This window comes from Bombyx mori, chromosome 20 (assembly GCF_030269925.1).
Source record: "Bombyx mori chromosome 20, ASM3026992v2".
NCBI classification, from domain to species: domain Eukaryota; kingdom Metazoa; phylum Arthropoda; class Insecta; order Lepidoptera; family Bombycidae; genus Bombyx; species Bombyx mori.
The window spans coordinates 12,098,964-12,122,426 of record NC_085126.1 but is presented as its reverse complement, the minus strand read 5'-3'; the positions used below and the strand labels follow the sequence as shown (position 1 = coordinate 12,122,426).

The window sequence follows — 23,463 nt, the reverse complement described above, 5'->3', positions numbered from 1 at the left end:
TTTTTTTTTTTTTTTTTTTTTTTTTTTTTTTTTTTTTTTTTTTTTTTTTTTTTTTTTGTCAGGAGGAAATCGCCGGACTTCCGCCCTCCACTGGGGATGGAGGGCGGGGCATGTCAGAGTCGAACTGACTAAAACCTCCTGTCGCTCAACAACCAACGTCCAAACCTCGCATGAGACAGAACTCATGAAGAGGCAGAGGGGGGGAAAGTGAAGCGTTTAGTGCGGAGCACATCTCTCCCATCACCCTCCCCCTATTTTACGGTACCTAGTCAAATTTATTTTAAGGAACAGCGTTTTCTTCCATAAAATTTTTGTGTCCAAATTATTAGTTTTTTATCGTTAGCGCCGTTCGTCTCAAATGTCATCGCCATAAATCTTATTTTTCTATTAATAAATACAAATCCCCTTTCTATAAAGGTTTGTAATTGTTGCTTGATTAAGTTAAAGAAGGATCGGTGGAATCTAATATACGTAACGACTTTGGTGATAGAAAGCACTGTCGGTATAAAAATATAATTAGCTATAAACATTTCGAATGCTACAGCGACTGTTACCATAAAATTATTGGTTTCCGAACGCGTTCAAATGGCGTAGAGCAGCGGTCAGGGAACTTTTTTAATTATTACCCCAAAATATTTTTGTGTAAGTTGATGTTACCCTATGGCGAAGAAAAAAAAAACGAAATCGCTTCTTTTTAGCATCTTTCATATTATAGCCCCCATGATAATTTTGATTTTGAAACAATAACTCAAAATTTAATTTAAACATCATTTATTCGATTTATCAACGTAATACCTAGTAATACATAACGGTAATAATAGTAATATATGTGAGTCGACTATTATCAAAGGCGGCAATCTGACTTTTGGACAATGATTGGTAAATCAGAAAAACGAATTATTGACTTTGTATTCCATTGGCAGTTACAAAACTCTTCGGAACGACATCTTAGATAAATAACAGGTTAACTATTAACCTTTATTTAATGCAGGTTTTGAACCGTATTCTTTGAAGGAGACGATTATATTCAAATAAATCTGTATTGACATATCAATAAAAATGTTTTGTCCAAATGCACAGATTGCCACCTTTGATAATAGACGACTCATGTAACTAGCTGACCCGGCAAACGTTGTGTTGCCTTAAATAAGATTTCTAGGGAAATTCTACTGTAGAAACCTCATTTAACCACATAATACCTCATTATAAACAAAAAAAATATCCAAAAAATTAAAATAAAAAATAAATGTTTGGGGTGGACAACCCTTTTCACTTAGGGGTATAAAAAATAGATAGTAGCCGATTCTCAGACCTACTGAACATACTATTGATACACAAATAAAACCAAAAAAACATGGCTGAAAACTGTATAGTATTGTATAGCTCTCAAATTATATATTAAGTGATCTATGATGTATAGTGAGTAAGTAAGACAGGAGACCAGGTGAATGACGTTAGCCCCTCAAAAAATTTTTTTTTTCCTATTTTATACTTATTTTCTATTAATTCGTTTGTTCATCATTTGTTCATGATTGTTCACTGTTAATAATTGTTTGTTCTGCATTTATTTATTTAAAAAAAATATTTAAAAATATACCTACAAGTTAGCCCCTCTAATGCAATTTTTAATATTTTTTCATCCTTAATGACTCGTAAATATTCATTTTCGATTGTTCTTACATAAAACACGTTTGTTCTCTTTCGAAATTACTCGTTTTTTGTTTAATTTACTATTTTTATCAGTTGAATAAATGTATGCAAAATATGTGTACTGCGCATGCGTCAACTATAAATCCTAAACATTCTACGCGGTTTTGATCGTGAAAAAAATATATAAATCCTGAAGGAGCAATTAATTGGTGTACAGTTTAAATAAAATTTTTAAAAAATTATTAAATGAAATAATGTGCATTAGCGTTAAGTTAGACCAAATACATTTTTTCCATCCTCCTACTTATCGTTATGAAGGTATAAAAAAGATAAGGAGTTCACATAGGTAATATAAACAAATAAGTAAATATGTTCATTATTTATCTTTCAAGAGATAATATAGGTATACATTATAATAACTTTTTTACACAGTCGAAATTATATTCCTAACATTAGTAAAATAACCTTTTAATACGATAGGTAAGATAATGGAAAAAATGTATTTGGTCTAACTTAACGCCAATGCACATTATTTCATTTATTTATTTTTTAATTTTTTTAATTAAACTGTATACCAATTAATTGCTCCTTCAGGATTTATAATTGTTTTTTTTTTTCACGATTAAAACCGCGTAGAAAGTTTAGGCATTATAGTTGACGCATGCGCAGTACACATATTTTGCATACATTTATTCAACTAATAAAAATAGTAAATTAAACAAAAAACGAGTAATTTCGAAAGAGAACAAACGTGTTTTATATGAGAACAATCGAAAACGAATATTTACGAGTCATTAAGGATGAAAAAATATTAAAAATTGCATTAGAGGGGCTAACTTGTAGGTATATTTTTAAATATTTTTTTAAATAAATAAATGCAGAACAAACAATTATTAACAGTGAACAATCATGAACAAATGATGAACAAACGAATTAATAGAAAATAAGTATAAAATAGGAAAAAAAAATTTTTTTGAGGGGCTAACTTCATTCACCTCAGGAGACCGGCTTCGCCCTACTACGTGATGTTTGCTGGATGAGTGGTGACACCTGGCGGGGATAGCTGATCAATTGATAGTTGATCAGTAGTCGACCGGCGAGGGCGGGAGATCAAATTCAATTTAAAAAAAATCATAATTAAAGGAACTTGAAATTATAAACTCTGAATAAGAATTTATCGTACTACAATTATAAAATTTGATTGCCATCTTGCAACCTTATTGCAGATCTGTGCATAGAAAATAAAATATTAATCGGGGTGGAAAAATAGGGGTTGATCATATAAGAGTGAAAATTGAGAGTAATATGATTTTTTTTATTTTAAGTCATAACAAAATAAAATAAAAAACTTGCCAAAAAAATTAAAGTTTATAATTAACAAATAAAAAATAGCGGTTGATCATAGAGGGATGAAAAATTGAGAGTAACATCAGATTTTTTATTTTAATTCATGACGAAATAAAAATAAAAATGAAAATCTTGGCAAAAAAATTAAAGTTTATAATTAACAAATAAAAAATAGGGGTTGATCATAGAGGGGTGAAAATTTTAGAGTAATATGAATTTTTTTATTCTACGTCATGACAAAATAAAAACAAAATTCTCGCAAAAAATTTTAAATTTTTTAATTAGCAAATAAAAAATAAGGGTTGATCGTAGAGGGGTAAAAATTTAGGGTTGTATGTATTTTTGTATGCAGTATCATAAAAAAATTGAAATTAAAAATTTTGTCTAAAAAATAAAAATAAAGATTTAGGGGTGGACTACCCCTAACATTTAGGGGGATGAAAAATAGATGTTGGCCGATTCTCATAGATACCAAATAAGCACAAAAAATGTCATCAAAATCGGTCAAGCCGTTTCGGAGGAGTATGGCAACGAAAACTGTGACACGAGAATTTTATATATTAGATATACAGTTGAGGAAAAAATATTTCATTCTTTCGCCGGCTGAATCATTTATGTGTTTGTCTGTATGGACTTATTTTTTCGTTTCGTTTCATTTCGTTTCATCGAGTTTGAAATCACGATACTAAAGTAGTTTCACTTCACTTTTTACTCACAAAAGTTTCATTTTTACCCCTTAGAATTTCATTTTACCCCATTTGGGGTAATTTACCCCGGTTCCCCGACCGCTGGCGTAGAGTGATCCACATTATACCTACTCTCGTTGCGAAGAGGTGGTCGCAACCCTCGGCATTGTATGTCCGCACGGGTAGGTACCACCGCCCCCCTATTTTTGCCGTGAAGCAGTAATGCGTTTCGGTTTGAAGGGTGGGGCAGCCGTTGTAACTATGCTTGAGACCTTAGAACTTATATCTCAAGGTGGGTAGCACATTTACGTTGTAGATGTCTATGGGCTCTGGTAACCACTTAACACCAGCTGGGCTGTGAGCTCGTCCACCGACCTAACCAATAAAAAAATTAAAAATAAATAAAAATACAGTACTCAGGTTGATGCCTATGAGCTTTGGTACACACTTAACACCGGTGGACCATGAATTTGTTTGAAAGAAGTAATCGTTTCCAGGTACTAAGATGTTTTCACACTATGTGTAACAGAAAGTCGGATAAGGATTTAAATATGTTTATTATGACAACTTACATTTAATATTATAAACAATATTTAGGTTACATTGATACATGTGTTTCGTAATACAAGTTTTTCAGCAGTATTCAATATATCTGTAACAAATGTATGTTTATGAAAACACATCTCTGAATTAGTTTTACGTTCGGCTAATTACGCATTCCAGTGCTCAGTAAGAAAAGAGTATCCACGAGACAGTTTGTAATGACAGCATAAATAGATTGTGTACAATGTTACCGCTGTGAAGTTGGTATGTAACATTTTCCCTCAAAACTGATCATGTTCATTCAGAATCATTGTCTATAACAATATTTTAAACTAGCTGACCCGGCAGACTTCATAGTGCCTCAATCGATAAATAAAAAACCTAAACTTTTGTTTATAATAAATTTAAAACAAACAAAAAGTATCCGTCCGACCGGGGACACATCAAAGGAAAAACAAAATTGTTATTTTTATTTAATTCCGAGCATTTTCATATTTATCTACCTTTTAAACCTTCTCTGGACTTCAACAAATAATTCAAGACCAAAATTAGCCAAATCGGTCCAGCCGTTCTCGAGTTTTAGCGAGACTAATGAACAGCAATTATTTATATATATATACATATATATATTTTTTATTGCTCTTGTAGGCAGACGAGCATACGGCCCACCTGATGGTAAGTGGTTACAGTCACCCATGGACTTCAGCAATGCCAGGAGCAGAGCCAAGCCGCTGCCGACCGTTAAGATTTAATTATGTTACCTGATTAAAGTTATTCTCTATAAAATTCAGTCCTTGTGTAAAAATTTATTGAAAGCCCCATATGAGGTCTCCAGGTCGAACACCAGCTGTCGCACTTGGGCTTCGGACAGTTCATCCGATGCTGACATCTCAGATAACTTATCTAGCCATTCCTGCACCTGATGACAAAATATATTGGTAAATTTTTGAAGTGAAACTTCTTTAGAATCGTTGTGATTTCAAACTCGATGAAACAAAAAAATAAGTCCCATTTTTTTTAATACAGCGCCATCTATGAGATTTTTAATACTAACGTATGTATGAAACCCCCAGTAGTGAATTTTAATTTAGGATTATACGTGAAGTTAAAATATCAATTCACAGAGGGCGCTACCTCGTACTATAAAAGACGATTTACAATTACTAATGACAAAATTTTACATTTTAGGACAATTGTATTTTAACTTTTGAAGGTTTCACTTCTACCACGTGTAAATTACACACATGTATTTTTTTGTTACATAGCTGTATAGCATTGTATTATTACATAGCTGTATTAATGCCACAGCGTGTCCTGATTGTTACATTTTAGTTCAATGAGGACAGCTTCATTGAACTAAAATGAAGTTGCTAACACTGGCCCTAGCAAGAGCAGTGCTTCGCAGAATCTACCACCGGATCGGAAACGCGACCCACTGGGAAGATCTGGCGAGAAACTCAGTGGGCTGTGTCTATGGGTTAATTCGCTCGTCGAGCCCTTCGTCACAAGCGACGGGTTCGACGAGGACGGTGACCGGTGCTTGTGGTATCTAAAAGCACCGTTAATGAATCGGGAGGATCCGTGTTTTGGGCGACGTCGAAAAATCATTTGATAAACTAAGAAAAAATTGTACTTATCTGTTTTGCCTTTTCCTATTTACATATACTAATTATTCATTATCATTAATGGATCAGTATGTCAGAGTTACCTTGAGTTTCCCTTCAAAGTCATCAGGGAGCATGCTGAGCCGGTCCATGGTGTCGCGAAGGTCACGAAGTTCAGGCTGAATCATGTCCATCGCACGGAACTCTAGACGCAGTTTATCCATTAGGGTTATAAATAACTGAAAATGATAATAATTTATGGAATTTAATAAAGAAAGGGCCTAGTGGTAGACCACACTGTAAGCCAGAATGGGTAGATGCTACTACCCTACCTCTTTTTGGCATGATGGAGTCACACTTTCTAGTTTAAAGCGACATATACAATTGGGACCTCATTTTCATGTCTCAAGGTGAGTCATGAAACGACATTCATGTTATGATTCTCTATGGAGTCCAGGAATCATTTAAAACCCAAGAGTGTCGTGTTCTCGTTCCTATATTTAAGCAATACATGGAATTAAAAAAAATAGTCTGAATAATATAATAAAAACCTCACCGATACAATTTCTGCAATGTATTTATTAGTGTTCCCTTTGTCATCCTTGATGAGATTCGGTTTGTTCTCTCTTATTCGTTCCAAAGCAGCAGGACAGTCTAACTATAATGACGTAAATGAAATGATAAATATTCAAATTCTGATCTATTTCAATATTGTGCTGATTGCTGATAACACAATGAGACAAAAACTAAATAGTTATATACATATTAAATTGAAAAGTTGGAACTTTCTTTTATATATTATGAGTGCTAGGACTGATGCAGAGGCTGTGCTAGACAACCACCAATAACAAGAAGAATGATCCCAAATACCAAATATATTTTATTGAAGGTGCCCCTTTAAACCAACTTGAAAATATGATACTAGTTAGTGGACAAGGTCTTGATTGTATTATTTAACTGTACCATTCTTCATGTCATTTATCAGTACCCATCAATAGTTCGACGCAGAGATATGTAAATATATTGATTTGTGAACATATATTGGGTAAAAGTATTAAGTGTAAATGAAATAAGATAGCTTTTATATGCGATTTTAGAGTTTACAAGCAACATATGCCTTTCCATTGCTATCTATCAAATTCTCTAGATTCTAGAACAGTTCCAGTGGCAGCATACAATCAACTTCCCACCTTCAAACCTGACATACTCTATTACTGATGACTCTGTCAGTCGTCAATACACATTCGAATCATTAGAATATGTGAAACATTTGACTTTTTCTGTTTATCTATCCATTTTAATTGTTGTACCAACACAGTAGTAACAATATTTCATTTTAAGCAAACAATTCGTAAGAACAAGATTATATCGTAAATTGTTTTTGAATAATATTTATTAAGTGTTATATATATGTTTGCTTTGCTCCCCACATATGTGTTGCACTCTTTTACATAAGTCACCAAATAATAGGACTTGAAATCATTGGCCTACCAAATAACTTAAACTTACCCTGTATTTAGCAACAAAAGCTTCAATATTGGGAAACTCATCAGCCTGTACTTGTTTGAAAGCCACTTTGTACTGCACGAGGAGACGACTGCATGCCGCCGTGTATTCCTGTGCTCGCACACAATCACGCATGTATGCCTTCTCCAGGTGCTGAAGGGTACAGACGACAGCATAGAGCTCAGCCATGTTATCATGCCTGATTTAAAAGAATTCAGTGCAAGTGGTAATCATTCATAAAATATGCAACTTTAACATAATATCTTGACTTAGTAAATTGTTATGGGTGTCCCTCCCGTCAAACCATAATGATTACTATCTAATATTGAAGTAATTTAATGTCATTTTCACAAAAACTTTTATGTTTAAAGATATTTATTAAGTATAATGTACACAATGAAATTTAGAGAGACGCATATTCCTTCAAAGAATTAATGGAAAGTATGGTAATGAGCTGTAGGAAACTTCAGATATTCAGCAGACGCAGGAACGCTTCTTAAACAATACTACTAATTGTATAGCATGTCTCTATACCATGACATTTTTCATTAACTTGTCCTCAATGTACAGACGATCTCACCTATTTTTAATTGTTTATTGGAACTATTGAATTTGAGACATGATTGACACCTTTGCAGCCAGAAGACCAATTCACTGCAAAAATAGGCAGTAGGGAAGACCATAGGACATAATATGGTGTAGATAAGTAAGAACTTATCTGCACCATATGCCTTAACAAAAATCAATATTTATTGGATAGTTGTGTCATTTAAAAATTTATATTATTGAAAAGGAAAACATATTGTGAGTAATGCATTGTGGTTTTGAGCTGGTTTTTTCTTACTTTTCTCGTTCACGCGCATTTTTGTACAATTTAATCTCTTCATACAATTCCGGACGTGTATCTGTAAAAGATTAGTTAAAACAAAATTACTGAGTCACAAAGATTTTGTGTTTTTCCATTAAACAATAAAGTCGACAAACCTTGCATCTTTATTATTTCTTCACAGATTTATAACAATCACAATATCAAATAATGAAACAAACACGAGAAACCTCGTTTTATAAATAATAAAATAATATCAATAAACACACAAATAATTTTAATCTTTATTCCAACAAATTTTATCCATAATATAGATAAATTATCCAAGAGCATAGATTATACACTTAATATATTTCCAAGAGTTTTAAGTTTTTTTTTTGTAAGCTGTAGTGATGTCAACCTTAAGAAATATTTCCCCAAATAACTTAAAATTCCCACAAAATTTCTCATAAGCCTGTTACAATCATGATTGATCGAATAACTTTCATTTGATCGCAACCCACACATAAGTGATTAAATGGTTTTTTATGAACTTTAAAATCTAACACAGATGTCAGCCATTCACTCACCAAGCCATCATTTCAAAAGAAGCTCTAAATTATCTCTAAAGCTCAATACGATTTCCTGATAAAACCCCGATCCGTCGATTACTTCCAAGTGTATACTTTATATATAGATGATGCAGTTTATTTATTGAATAGTTCTACAATCATCCAGGGATGCCTTTCACGGCGCGGTGATCACATAGTGTATTTACGTTACTGTACTTTGTAAAGTAATGAAATCAAATACTTAAAACATTCTTAGTTTTTTAAAGTATACTATCAAAATTGTATGTTTTAGAATACTTTACAGAAAAAAACAAAGTTGATATAGATGCAATCTTTTATTCCTGTGGTCGTGATTAAGGGTGAGACCGATATATTAGTATTCATTATGATATTCGTAATACAGCTTGTATTCGTGTATCGGTAATCCGTCGAATTCTGATATGCGTATTCACTTATTCATAATATTAGCTAACTCACATCAGTCGGGTTGTATCTATCCACAGAACACTCGAAGTATCTATCACACAAAAATATACTGGCATACGCCGTACGTGTCTCGCGGATATCTGTCTATCACATTCATAACAATACTGCATACGCAAGAGTAAGTGAGATAAACTATATGTTTATATACTGATCAATGAAAATAAGTACATATCATTATGATTTTAAGGACTATTTTGTATTCCACTTTTTACATGTCAAAGATGCTAGTGGGAATTTTTAAATGCATTAGGTACTTTTTATGTTTGAACCTTCATTTCTTGATTCAACTAAAGATTCTACTCAAGGCAAAATAGTGCATTTTTACATTTATTGCAATAAAATCGGGGAGCTTTATTTTCATTATTTTAATTTTATTTCCTGTTCCCTTCGAATTAGTTGGTTTTAAAACGATGATCTGAAAAACGGAAGTAGGTAGTTGACATTGTTTAACAATTTCATAAATTAAAATATTTTTACACAAAACGTCTTACACAAAACTTCTCAAAATATTAATAAAAGTTTGATTTTTGAATCGAAATGACTTTCTAAGCAAACGGTTCGTGGATTATAATATTATAACTGTTGTGTACCTACTAGCCACTTCAGTACCGTGTCAGAAGATTTTTTCGAAATCTGGAATACTCATTTCTGAGCAACGTACCAGTCTTTCGGTAGAAAAAGTAAAAAAGCGGATGTTTTTATGCACCAATAATAAATAAATAATATTACTAACTTGTTGTTTATATTAATGTACAATGTTGACCAAATTCTGATTTAATAATAATATTCATTTTAATGTACATAATATTACTTGTAAAATATTTAGTATGAAGTCAAATTCCTAGATACAATATACTATTTATATTATTAAAAACTAATTTATGGGTATTATCTATGATTATTAACTTATTTCACAAATACCGTATTAGGTTTAACTCGCTTACCCGTTTTATCGAAGTATATTAAGATATCAGGATATTCACGTATTCGTTAAGGTATTATAATATTACATACTGAATATATTAGTATTAGCTAATATTGACAAATATCGGTATTAGCCCATCTTTAGTCGTGATATGTGGTGGTGATATTTGACAAAAAATGTTGTCTTCAACATGAAAAATACCTCAATAAGCCCAAGGCCTTTAAAAACAGGCAATACTGGCAGTATTTGACATTCGGGGAAATAGTGTTCTTGGGACAGTGACATGGATTTGACATTGAAGTAAACTGCAATTTTAAATGCTATGTTACCAGAAAATACATACATCATTTATTAATTGAGTCTGGCAGCACAAAACACGATGACGTAATCTCTTAACATGGCGGATGACGCGCGCTCCCTGCCGCCCGCGCCCTTACCTTACTATTACCGTCAACTGCCACTCGTTTCGTAGGAATTCGCTTGTGATGAATGAAAATTATTGTGGTGGTTAGCTCCGCGTACGACACTCACTCCCAGAAGAAATTACGAAGCAGCACACAAAGGAACGTGTTTTGTGCAATAGTGCGTGAAAAGGTTGATTCGTGGTTTCAGTGTTTTGACCAGTTCTACCTTTTTTTGTGTGAACGAACTTAAGTTTGTGTTTACGTGCTGAAAACTGCAAAGAAACTAGTTTTTGAGTGTCTTATCTGTTAATGGGAGTTTGTTGATCAACAGGTAAGGTTTAATTTTTTTTTAAATCTTTAAACTCGAAACATTCTTACAAATATTAATGAACGAAGCGGTAAAAAGACTTTGTTATTATGTTATTATGTATTATGTACTTTTTGCGTTCATATTATACTATTTACTACGATTTTTACGATACGTTGAAACGCTGAATAAAATTGTCTGGAATAAAATTGAGACCACGTAATAAGTCCCAATGTAGTTTGTTATTTTCTTATTAGTATGCTCAAGACCTACAGAGTAGGGTGGGGCGCGGCGCTGGTCGTGCCGGTCGCATAACGGCTAGCTTGCTGCCAGAAACCGGCGCCCGGTCTCTTGTGAAATCGTGTTATTATAATACATTCATGATCCTAAAACAAGCCCCAACTCAACGCGAACTAAGATTTCTTTTAAACATAGATTCGTAGGTAATGCGTAAATTATTAAATTAGTAAAGTTTTTAGGGCTCGAACGTCAGTACATTCATGTTGTGACAGGGAAAGTAGAAATACACTGTTAGAATGTATGAGTATGTGTACTAGAAGTCAATATAAATTGTATTTTCAAATTGGAGACCAATTTCATATATAATTAATTCATCCACATTGTGATGTTAATCAGTAAGCAGTCACTGGAGTCCAAAGAAACGACGACTGCTTTGCTAGTGGTTCTGCTAGGGATGGATCAATATGAGCAAATCACTAACAATAATTATACCAACAAAAGTATATTCATTATTAACAAGATTTAAAATGTGAAATTATACTAATACCAGTCACCATATACATTACCAGAGCTTGATCACCCTTATTTGTTATGTAAGTAATATACTGAAATTTGTTAATTATTCACTGTCTACTAATGATCTTATAGAGAAGTACTTGATATGTTTTGTTACTTTGTTATCGTTGCATATCCTTTATTAGTTAGTCTTGAAACTTTGTTTTGATATAGTTCTGTATCCTTGAATTACTATAGGAAATTCTTATGTCTCATAAACTGAGTAATCACAACAAAGAGGGGCTAGGAATCACTAGTCTCAAATAATTACTATTACTTATGACTCACAGATAAGGTAGAGTATTTAATACAAAGTGATTATTCACATTTTCTAATCACAATGTTTATTCATAAAAGCATTTGGTTTCATTAGGTATGTGTATACTTTTGTTGTTAAGAATGTTACTAGTGAAAATTTATGTATTCTCATTGATTAAATGGGTCATATCTTACTGTTTGGTTTTGGAGACTTGCTTAACTATGAAATATCTATAAACTTGCACCATTTGCATTTGATTTAGTGACTTTACCATATCACCACTTATGTTAAAGTACTCTTCTTTGTCCTCATTTGAATCAACTGTCGATTATTCCTTTTAAAGTACATTTAAATTTGGTAATTAAATACCTACTACTAATAATAGATATTGTAGTGATTATTTTAGAACAACGTTTCTGTCTAACATTTGTTCTTCTAGGAGATCCCAAGAAAAAGACATTAAAAAATGCACACAAATCTGTACGATAATACAAATTTTTGCAAAAACTATATACATCTTTATCTGGTGAGATTAAAACAATATTTGCGCACATTGTAAATATAAATTTTTTTTTCGAGTTCGTAAACTTAATTAAAATTGTTTTGAAGACTAAAACATTTGCTGATACTATTTGCGCAATTCCTATTAATTTTTTTTACCTATGCTGATAGTCTTGAGGGGCTATTTAAGCTTCATCCTAACGTGTAGGCGAACTCAAGGGGCTCCAACAGAAGTGTTGTTAACACTGGCCCTTGCAAGAGCCGTGCTTCGCAGAATCTACCACCGGATCGGAAACGCGACCCACTGAGAAGATCCGGCGAGAAACTCAGTAGGATAGCGCAATTCCTGACAAAAATAGAATGTACTACTAATTCTAAGACTTCACGCCGTAAACTCGTCGTGCTCAAACAAACAAATAAAACTGTAAAAATTAACTTTTGGAGATGTTTTTTAACTTTGGATGCTGCTAAAGGTAAAGCATATTTTTGGGAACGGTATAAATACGCTGTATAGTCGAGATTACGTCAGAATTTTTTGTTGTAAAAGAAAATGTCCCCCCCTCCAAATTTGAGTAACAAATTCAAAAGCAAGCGACACCGCCGGGCGCGCCTTGTAGTACATTAAATAGATTACAAAATAGTCTGTCCAACCTCGACCTTTTATCATTTACGTACCGGTGATGTCATCGAGATAACTGACTGAATCAATGAACACACGACTCGTTTAGTTGTCACGGCACGCCGCTGACGTCACTCGACATGATTTCAAATAATTCTAAGGTTCAATCTCGTATATTTTTCACTAAGGTTCTGGCCGAATTCAGACCGGTTCATCTGGTACTAAGTTGTTAGTGGAACCCGAAAACTTCATATTCTGAATACGACCGCAAATCGTGAGGCATGAAGTCTCAATATCATTAAAATGTCTCTGCTACGATTTAAACTAGTGCACATGTTCGCGATAGAATCAGGTTGGACAATAATGCCGTGCCATGTGAGTGGATCTTCATAATTCTTTGAATCACACAACTGAATCCATTTCACACTTTAATCAATCAAATGAGGCTGTTATCCTGAATGTTAGGACGGTTTTATTTAATTTTTGTATGTTTTGCAAACTGTATAAGTTGACAGTAGTTCACACTATTCATTCTTATTAACCGACTTCAAAACAGGAGGAGATTCTCAATTCGACTGTTTTTTTAATGTTTGTCACCTCATAACTTTTGACTGGGTGAATCGATTTTGACGATTTTTTATTAGAAAGCTGACGCTTCCCTTGTGGTCCTATTTCAATTTAGTCTAGTTCTGGTAATAGTATCCATGAGAAAACCATGTAAGTCTTAAATTTGCATTAAGTACGTGCGCGACAAATGAATAACTCATGCGCGCGATGAATAACTCAATAACCGATTTCGATGATTATTGTTTTTAGTGTATACTAGCTGACCCGGCAGACTTCGTAGTGCCTAAATCGATAAATAAAAGACCTAAACTTTTGTATAAAATAAACTTAAAACAAACAAAAGGAATGCGTCCGACGGGGGACACATCAAAGGAAAAACAAATTGTTATTTTTTTATTTAAGTTCGAGCATTTTCATATTTATCTACCTTTTAAACCTTCTCTGGACTTCCAAAAATAATTCAAGACAAAAATTAGCCAAATCGGTCCAGCCGTTCTCGAGTTTTAGCGAGACTAACGAACAGCAATTCATTTTTATATATATTGATTAATTTGTTTTGGAATATCTTTTTTTTATCTATTTGAAGTCGGTTTTTGTTAAAGCATATCTATTTAAAATGATCTATCTTTAGCAACCGTCCTCCAGTTAGGTATCCGCACATTATGGTGTTAAATATAAACAACTCTCCGTTTTTGAAGTCGGTTAATAAATCGTGCTGACTAATAAATTAGTCACTCGGGTAACTAATAATAACTACAAATCAGTCCTTGATTTGTAGCTATTAGTTAACAATTATAATTATTGTATATTTCAACGATTCGGACGTAGATATTTAATGAATCATAAAACTAGGGTGGTTGTTAACTATCGTACATCGAGAAAGGAAAACATTTAGCGTCATGTGTGGATTTTTTATTGCTTAGATGCTTATTTATTTCTGCCGTGAAGCAGTAATGCGTTTCGGTTTGAAGGGTGGGGCAGTCGTTGTAACTATACTATACTGTAACTGTAACTGCAATATGAGACCTTAGAACTTATATCTCAAGGTGGGTGGCGCATTTTACGTTGTAGATGTCTATGGGCTCTAGTAACCACTTAACGCCAGGTGGGCTGTGAGCTCGTCCACCCATCTAAGCAATAAATAAAAAACTTAACGTTTATGCAGACGTTACCTCACGCATACTGATATTTATAAGTACATACGTTACATGTGGCGGTAGCCATCATACAACGCAAGATAATTGACAGATGCCTGAATCTCGCTTACGAAATTTTCAAGACAAACTTGCATATAGACAAGTTCCGAACAACAACATTCGGTTTCGGACCGAGGGTCTACCGAGCAATATCACCCGCTTCTCTTCCCGAAGATCTTCTCTTTGTCGTTTCAGCCTCCCAAACATAATAACATAATTACATATTATGTCAAGTAATGGGTAGAAAGCGTAAAAAAGGATTTGAGAAAAATAAGGACAGCAATTTGCAATGAGGCTCGTAAAAGAGATTTAAATATGGATGTTGGCTTTAGAGGAAGAGGTAGACTGAAGAAAAAATGGATGGATTGCGTGAAAGACGATACGTGTAAGAGTCGAGTGAGCGAAGAAATTATATATGATAGAAGAGTATGGAAAGAGAAATCAGAGGTGTCAAGGGACACCCGGATGGAACGAAGTTCCTTTCGATTAATTAGTGAAGGAATTGTAATTTTTAACAATTTGTAACGGCATTATGAAGAAGAAAAAAACAATACTATGAACTAAATTACTATTGTTGAAACGCTATCTCGAGAAACTGTACTCATTACGCGGACCAATCGGATACGAGCAATGTCACGCGATGAGCGCCTACACGTTGATTGGTCAGAATGACGGATCTAAAAAGTGTCGTGACAACTTTTCGTAAGAATTTTTCCGTCTAGCCCCCTTTCACAACGCGCGATAAGGAACTTCGTTCCAAAAACATGTTGCGCCGACTCCAGGTGATTGGGAGAAGGGCAGGAGAATGAACGATGATGAAGGACTGCAATTTGCACTCAAGCCCGCCAACCCAGGATCGCTCGTGACGTCACCGACCCGCGACACACAGTCGCGTTTGTATTTCTGACTCATTTGACATTAAATGTAAACACGACGTTTGTAGAACCAACATATAAATAGTTCTGTTTTTTTTTAACAAGTTTATTTACAGAGGCACGTCGTATTTTTAGAAAGTTGTTTCAAATCATTATCAGTGTTGACGAGTTTTAGTTGGAATTTAGTTTTTATCTTTTTATTTTTTGGCGTCGAATATCGATGAATCTAATGCTCAAGATGACGGTCAGAACTTTTGGAGCTTCAGGCAAACCGTTACTTATTTTCAAATGAAAGTATTTAATCAATTAACTGTTAATTTGTACTGGTGGTAGGACCTCTTGTGAGTCCGCATAGGTAGGTACCAACACCCTGCCTATTTCTGCCGTAAAGCAGTAAAGCGTTTAGGTTTGTAGGGTGAGCCGCTGTTATGTACTGAGACTTTAAAACTTATATCTCAAGGTGGGTGGCGCATTTACATTGTAGATGTATATGGGCTCCAGTTAACACCAAGCGAACTGTGAGCTCGCCCTCCCATCTAAGCAATAAAAAAAAACTAGTGTAGTCAATACGAGTAAGAATTCGTGGAATTAATGAAACAATGGACGAACAGATAAGAAGATACAAACTGGATACTCTGTTATCAGCGCCAGCTTACGAGTCTTGACACAGTTTTTGTTACGTATAGGTTTTGATAGCAATGATAAGGTTAAACCATGCGTTACTTAATCGTGTTTATGTTAGATAACGCATGTCGTTTAACTCTGATTATAGCTGTAGCTAACATAGTATAGAATATATTTGACAAAAACCTGAATTGCTCTAACGACATTTTTTAGTAAAAAAATTAAAATTTGGATACCTACAAGTTCCATATAACAACATTAGAATCTTTTTTTATGATTGAGTGATTACTGGTGGCCCGGAGGCCTTTCCAGTTTCACCAGGACACGTGGGCGAGCAAGGGCTCAGCCATGAGGGGTGGGATTTGCTAACAGCTACCTGACCGCCTCCAAGGGAGACCTAACAACTCAAGAGTAGTTGCTTCGCGAATGAAACTACTACTAGATTGGAATCGCTACCCGCTGAGAAGATCCGGCGAGAAACTCAACAGGCTGATGTTTAGGTTAGGTTGCACGGGGTTGCGACGAGTACGGTTACCGGGATCCCTAGTCCTAGTGTTAGAGCTTAAACCGTCTAACGCAAGGATTATTGGATCTTAACATTAGAATCGTTGGTCTACCGAGCAATGACAGTTTCTGGGTTAAATATCTTCCCTTTGTGGTTACTTACATTGATTACTAGTGGCTGTTTATTGTTTGCAAACGAATTGAGTGCATTAATCATCGATTACGACCGCACGATTTAACATTAATTTGCCAAAACTATATATTATTTTAACGAAAATTGAATTTCAGATGTGGTTACTTGGTACCGGGAATGCTGTCCTTGCTGAAAGCAAATTATATTAAGATATTGCCTCTGCTTTGTATGGCCAGACTAGCTTAAGGTTTTTACTTACTTAAAACCATTAGTTTAAGGTGGTTTTAAGAGCCCAATTGAATGCTGCCACATACCTTGAAACATGAGCATGGAGTGTTGATAGTAAATGTAAATATACCTCTGCTGTCCTTCAGACCAGAATTACGCTGTAATAATACATTGGACTTCAGTGCTCTCCCATACTGTACCCTAACACTAGTAAAAATGAGATGAATTTATGGTGAGGCAGTATTTATTAGCAGCAGCTTGCAAGGACTCCTGTTTACATGATCAATAGCTGGATAGTTTAGTATCAAAGGACTTTCTCGATTTAAGAGTAAACAGAAATCCTTTGTGGCCAACCTCTACATTTGTGTGACCATTGCCGAGTCAGATCATAGCCGTTACATGTTTGTATTATGTTTGGTCTTTTCCATCCATCAAATATTAAAATTATTCCGGCACGGGTCCTGTGAGAGAATGAACAATAATTTTAACACCCGACAAGCCAAAAATAGCCAAGCCACTGAAAAATAAATGGATTTTCCAATTCAAAAGTAGTAATTATCCCACACATACCTGCGTGTAAGTCTCAGACAACCGTTACTTAAACCGTATATCTCAGTAGATATCGGGCCTTAACTAAATTCAATTAACCCGTCTCTCCAAACGAGTCGCCGACAGTTATATGAAGAGGAAACATCCATCAGACTAGACGGCTGTGACTATAGCGCAGTTAATCGATTCATTCAATGAATGAGTCCACTATGTCAGGAATGGCGGACTTTCGCATAGGTCGCCAACAGGGATGTTAACACAACTTTTAGACCTTATTGATAACGATTCTGGGTAAATTGAAAATAAATTTATAATCCCGTTCGGAAAGGTGTCAGTTAGAGAATTTTACAATTTCGAGACCTAAGTTTAGTAACTGTTGTGAAATGATATAAAAAGGATAAAAGTTGCAATCAATTACTTTTCCCGTGTGCGAAAGAGATACTGGGATGTTCCGTGTTATGGGTAAACACGTGCATGATAAAAACATGACAGCTTTATACCAAATAGAATTCACGAAGATAATAATCACAATCGAATCTGACTCTCGAGGTAGAGGTAGTTACGGTCATTAAAAGTCTCCAGCTATATAGGTATTGTTAAACCACTGCACGGCTTAGGTTTTACAATCACGATGATTTCCTTCATACCCTTTCCTTGTATCTTGCTTTAAATTATATACTGTAGCAGCTCTTAGTTTTTAACAATGCATTTACTCTAAACGATGGGATGTATATACAATAAAACAAAAAATCTATAAACAACCAATATACATATAAAAAAATTCTACATAGACAAATAAAACATCACATTTTCATATTAACACTATAGACTGTGTTAAAACTTTAAAATGACTTCAGAATATGCTATTAAAAAAAAACATTTCGCCGAATGCATTTGGTCCTGTGCCAAAAACTGCGTTTCGTGTTATTTACGAAAACTGTAATTTTGCGTTGAAATAAGACTACAAAGATTTTGTACCGAGTTTTAGATGACACATTAAGAAGTCCAAAGGGAAAAGCTTTTATCTTCAACGTTCTGGATGCATTGCGTCTGCGCTGAACTCAGTCCCTTCCTCATCACCACTGAAGCCAATGTGGCCTTGCACGAGTGGATATTCTGATCAAACGAAAGATTCTCGGCTTAAACATTCGTGTTTACACTTACTTTTAATTCTAAGAATTTCGAATGGATATTTAGAAAATATTGAGCGAATCCAATGTGTTTACAAATTACATGAAGTAAGGCAAAAAATTGAAATGTACCATTAATGTAGGTTTATGTTTATCTGCACATTTTCCTGTCTTGCCTTGTCTTGTCTTGCGTTGATTTCAAAGAAGAATCGAAATATTTTCCATTCTTTTTTGAAATAGATTTCTTCACGCTGCGGCTCATTGGGGGATGCTTTGGAGAAAATGCATCGTGATTGAATTGAGGTACGTAATACGTTTTATATACACCAGCATATTATATTATTTGTGAAAAAAAAAAAAAACTCATACATTCGAAGCACAATAATCGGTTTGGTTCTACAGGCGTCGACCGTACAAAAATCACGTAAACCAGTTCAGGTCAGAACCGTCCCGGTTGGTTCAAAAAAGGAATAGTACACTTTTTGTTTGCGCTTTTATTGGCCACTCTGAAACTTGTTCCAGCAAATGTTCTCTGCGTGTAATTTTTATCGTTTTTATGCTAGTCGGCGCGGTGGCAACCCGATTTTAAATAATTCTGTTTTTTCATTAATCCGATCCGAGAGCTCATGATCCACCAGATTATAGGTTGTCGCCGGAACCTATACACACCGCAACATTATTGCTATCGCGTCAACTTTTCAGTTGCATTTGAAATAACGATTATTCCATCATTAAAATTGGAACGTGTGATGGTTTAGTGCAGAGTTTGACAAATTATTAGATGTTTATGCACATCATATAAAAATGTTTTAAGATTTATTAGAAATCCCGTTCTTATAATAAAATAACCATTAAGTTATGAAATTTTATTAATTGAATATAATTTATAACATTAAATATCACAAAAATCAAAACAAATTACTCAGTTACGTGGGCCGGTGTTAATAGTATGTCATGGCCTACGGTATAGATGGGTCGTAAAATGCACGACTGCGCGGGGATTGTTCAATGTCGAAGTTTTATATACTTCCCGACTGTAAAATATATCGAAAATTATCCACTCTGAAAATTGAATGATTAGGCCGTAGGTAAAGTTTGTGATTTAAAATTTTATAACGCTATTTCTCCGTTTAGGGTTAGACATTGTTTTCATCCTTCAGTTGTATGAAATTGCTCACTGTTAACTATCATTTCTATGATGCTTGTTATAAAAGGATTATTTAAACAACGATGTACACAATGAAATACACCAAAGACCCTCATTTTCGCGCGTTCATTCAAATTTAGATGACTAGCGAAATGGAGCCAGTCATGTCACAGAGGATGTTCACGTTGTTTTGAAGCGGGACTCACAATTTAAACGCCCACACGTCTTGAGACTCTCAGTTATAACAGTGCGTAGGCGACGGAAGACCAGGAAAACGTACGATTTGGTCTTTTGACCGTATGCGCTCCCTATAAACATTAAATTGATAGAATTTCAAATGAAAGGAATTTTCTTTGTACTTTGATGCTTTTTTGTACTCGTGTCTTGATGCTTTCCCCGTATAAGTGATTTGCAATTTGAAAGAATAACGGTACTTACTTCGTATTTCAAACGATAGTTAATTTGGGGCCTAATTATGCACACTTCATTTTTATAAAGGAGCAGTTTCACCGGGATGTTGACATGCACCTTATTTCTGTTCTTAAAGTTTTTTTTACCCACCGCATCCTCGAAGCTATGCATAAGCGACTTAGCCTAAAAGAATTTGATCATATTATCTGCTCTAGCAAAAGCAGTAAGTACTTCACTATATCTACCAACGCATCGGAATCACGACCCATTGGGAAGATTCGGGAAAAAACGCAGTAGATTCTGTCTATAGGTCTAAGCTGTACGATTTCGATTAGAACTGTACCCAGGGTTTAGAATGCTTAAATACACCGAGAGTAGATCGTCACAATCCGAGAGAATATGTCTAGAACAACGGCAGCCGCGGATGTAATTTACCGTGGCGATAATTAAACGGTTATTGGTAAATATTAACCATTTTAATTTTACTCTTCAATTGAGACTTCACTTCACTTTTTAAGGTGTGTATCAGATTTCACGTTATAGGGGCTTTAGAAACCACTTATCGACACTAAGTAGATTGCTAGTGGCGTAAGTGTCACAAAACTCAACGTCCAGTCCTAAAATTTCTAATCATCATACACCGTAACATCAACGAACGGCTGGTCTATAAAATAAATAATGTATTTATACTAAATGAATTATTCGTGAAGCTACGTCTATTATCATGTCTATTTATACTCTCCGACCATATAAACTTATCGCGTCACCGATAAAACGGGTATTGGCCGCAAACGATTACTTCATGCCGAAGCTCGTCAGGGGTGCCTTGGAGAAGATGCAGCGTGATTGATGTCATCGATATAATGTTAGTGAAATTCATAATATCATCTATGTATTTATCTACACTATGTAATGCTAATGTATGACTGTAGCCGAAGGTTATCTTAGTAATGTTGAGTCTGCGCTGACGAGCTCATGACCCATTTAGGTGTGTGTGCCAAGGGCTTACCGGAGCCCGGAGATATTAAAACATACCGTCACCCAGACGTGACATCAAAGTACCTTAATGTATGGTGTACCAGTTTCTCGGTTTCACAGCATTGTGTCTCTTCGTTTGTCTTTTGTAGCGGAGCCCACAGTCAGTCTACGGGTTGCGATAACTGATTGACAAACACCAGGTAGACCATAAGTCCAGCTCGCTCTGATGTTCTGGAGTCGCTTAACGTTCATCCTGTATTTTAACAACAACAAGAAAATACAATGATTAATACCATAATATACGTTCGTTATAAGAAATTTAAACAAATAGGTTAATTCGAAACAAACAATATCCCAGATACGAGGCATACTGCGGCCGCGGCTACAAATTGACAGAGCCGATAGGTTCGCAGTTGTTTTATGTCATGTCAGTGATGTCAAGGCGAGCTTACCCCTGATTTATATCGTCTGTACATTATGTATTTTTTGTTATTATAGACGCTGTTCGAGTTTAAGCGAACATGGAAATCCATAGACATCTAAAATTGTTTTTTTGTCTTTCTTAGATGGGCAAAGGTATTTCAGTCCACCTTGTTTTAAATTGCTGTCAAAGCCCCAAATCCCTCGATTTCAATCTTGAAACATGATCCTGTTATCCTTCATTGGTGTTATAACCCTAGCATTAAAACCGGGACAATGGTGCGTCCATGCATAAAAATAAACTGAAGACTTTGAATACTAAGATATTTTGTGGGATATACATTTTTTTACATGTGATATCAGTCATAAATGACGATAAGTTGGCTTTATACATATTTTACACGGCGCTTACAATACATCTGCAGATTTTTATTTGGAACTGGATTTACCTAATTTGGTTCCAATTAACAAAAACCATTTAATGTTGTTCTAATAATTGCTTATATTGTATATTTTTTAAGCAATTATGGTTAAAATATTGTTCTTACGAGCCATTCGAGTAGAACGAAGGAACTGTCGCACCAAGTAATGGGTTTCATAGTTAACTATTGTTCGATACAGTTTGCACTGATAAAGCTTGTGGGTTAACCTAAATACCATATGCTATGAAATCGCACGATAAAAAGCCACAAATGTTTACATTCATGAATAAATGGAAAAGTCTGGTCTGAATTTATTGGTTTGTTGCGATTTGTGATAATTTTTTTGGAAATATTAATCAACAAATGTGAGGTTGTTATATATATCAAGTTCGTTAAGTACAATATTATGACATTCCGAGTGAGTTATGACTTAATTTATAGAACTGTTCACGTAACGTGTCTATGTAGATTGTTATATTTTTTTATCAAAGCTAGTTGCACAATATTAAGTATTGTATAGAAATTATAATCGTATATCGAGGTTGGAGATTTATTCTTTGAAACGGTAATTACAGCAGAATTGGATTGAATTCGTCATAGTTGTTAATATTATTAGACAACACGACTACTCTGAAAAGAATTTTTGTCGTAAAATACTGCGGGTATTGTCACGATTTATTCTTATTGTAATCCAATCTGATAATCGGATCAGTGGCATTAATGAGTGAATACTGCTGTCCACCTTGACAAGGAATTGGCTCAGAGCCATTATTTTTCATCGCCGGTCATCATGCCATCGGCTTTAGTGACGCCACATATAATCATCATGGATGGGATCGGAAGATTCCCCCACAAGATTCCCACACTCCTGATCAAGGCCGTACTCCGGTGAAATTGGATCAGCAGGTGTTTAATGTCTGTTTCACATGTTAAATATAATTCAAGGGAGCGAGCTCCGAGGGAAAAACAGACTGGCCTGATCTACACCCTTAACGCTGGATTACTGTGCGAAGTTCAACCGACGCCGCCCCCCATGACGGACGTCATCTGTTTGAACCTGGTCCAGTTCGTATGCGATCCCCTCTACGCCAGTACTGGAACGATTTGCAATGTTGGTTCCCGAAACCCTATTATGGTCCTATGGTCAAACGAGGTGCTTGAGGTAACGGCTCTGAGCCAATTCCGAAAACGCCTGTTGGAAGTCTAGATGCCCGGTTTGATACTGGTGCAGGTAGCGACTTTTTTCAAGTTTCTCAGGCCTCGCTCGCTA

The 23,463-nt window shown here is 34.9% G+C and overlaps 2 protein-coding genes across 4 annotated transcripts in view; one reads left to right on the top strand and one right to left on the bottom strand.

Moving 5' to 3' along the window:
• Positions 1-4,221: 4,221 nt before the first annotated feature.
• Positions 4,222-8,565, bottom strand: LOC101743660 (vacuolar protein sorting-associated protein 28 homolog). The gene is made up of 7 exons (XM_038018070.2): positions 8,321-8,565; positions 8,181-8,241; positions 7,340-7,535; positions 6,387-6,488; positions 5,935-6,069; positions 4,988-5,145; positions 4,222-4,335 (listed from the first exon to the last, which is right to left on the bottom strand). Exons 1-6 carry the CDS (start codon positions 8,325-8,327, stop codon positions 5,014-5,016), a joined length of 633 nt encoding a protein of 210 aa, XP_037873998.1. The 5' UTR covers positions 8,328-8,565; the 3' UTR covers positions 4,222-4,335; positions 4,988-5,013.
• Positions 8,566-10,716: 2,151 nt separating this feature from the next.
• Positions 10,717-23,463, top strand: part of LOC101742298 (protein 4.1 homolog) — an 86,775-nt gene continuing 74,028 nt past the window's right edge. For all 3 annotated transcript variants that reach the window (XM_062674419.1, XM_062674418.1, XM_038018062.2), the window contains exon 1: positions 10,717-10,859. The gene's annotated coding sequence lies outside the window, so the exon portion shown is untranslated. The remainder of the gene's footprint in view (positions 10,860-23,463) is intronic.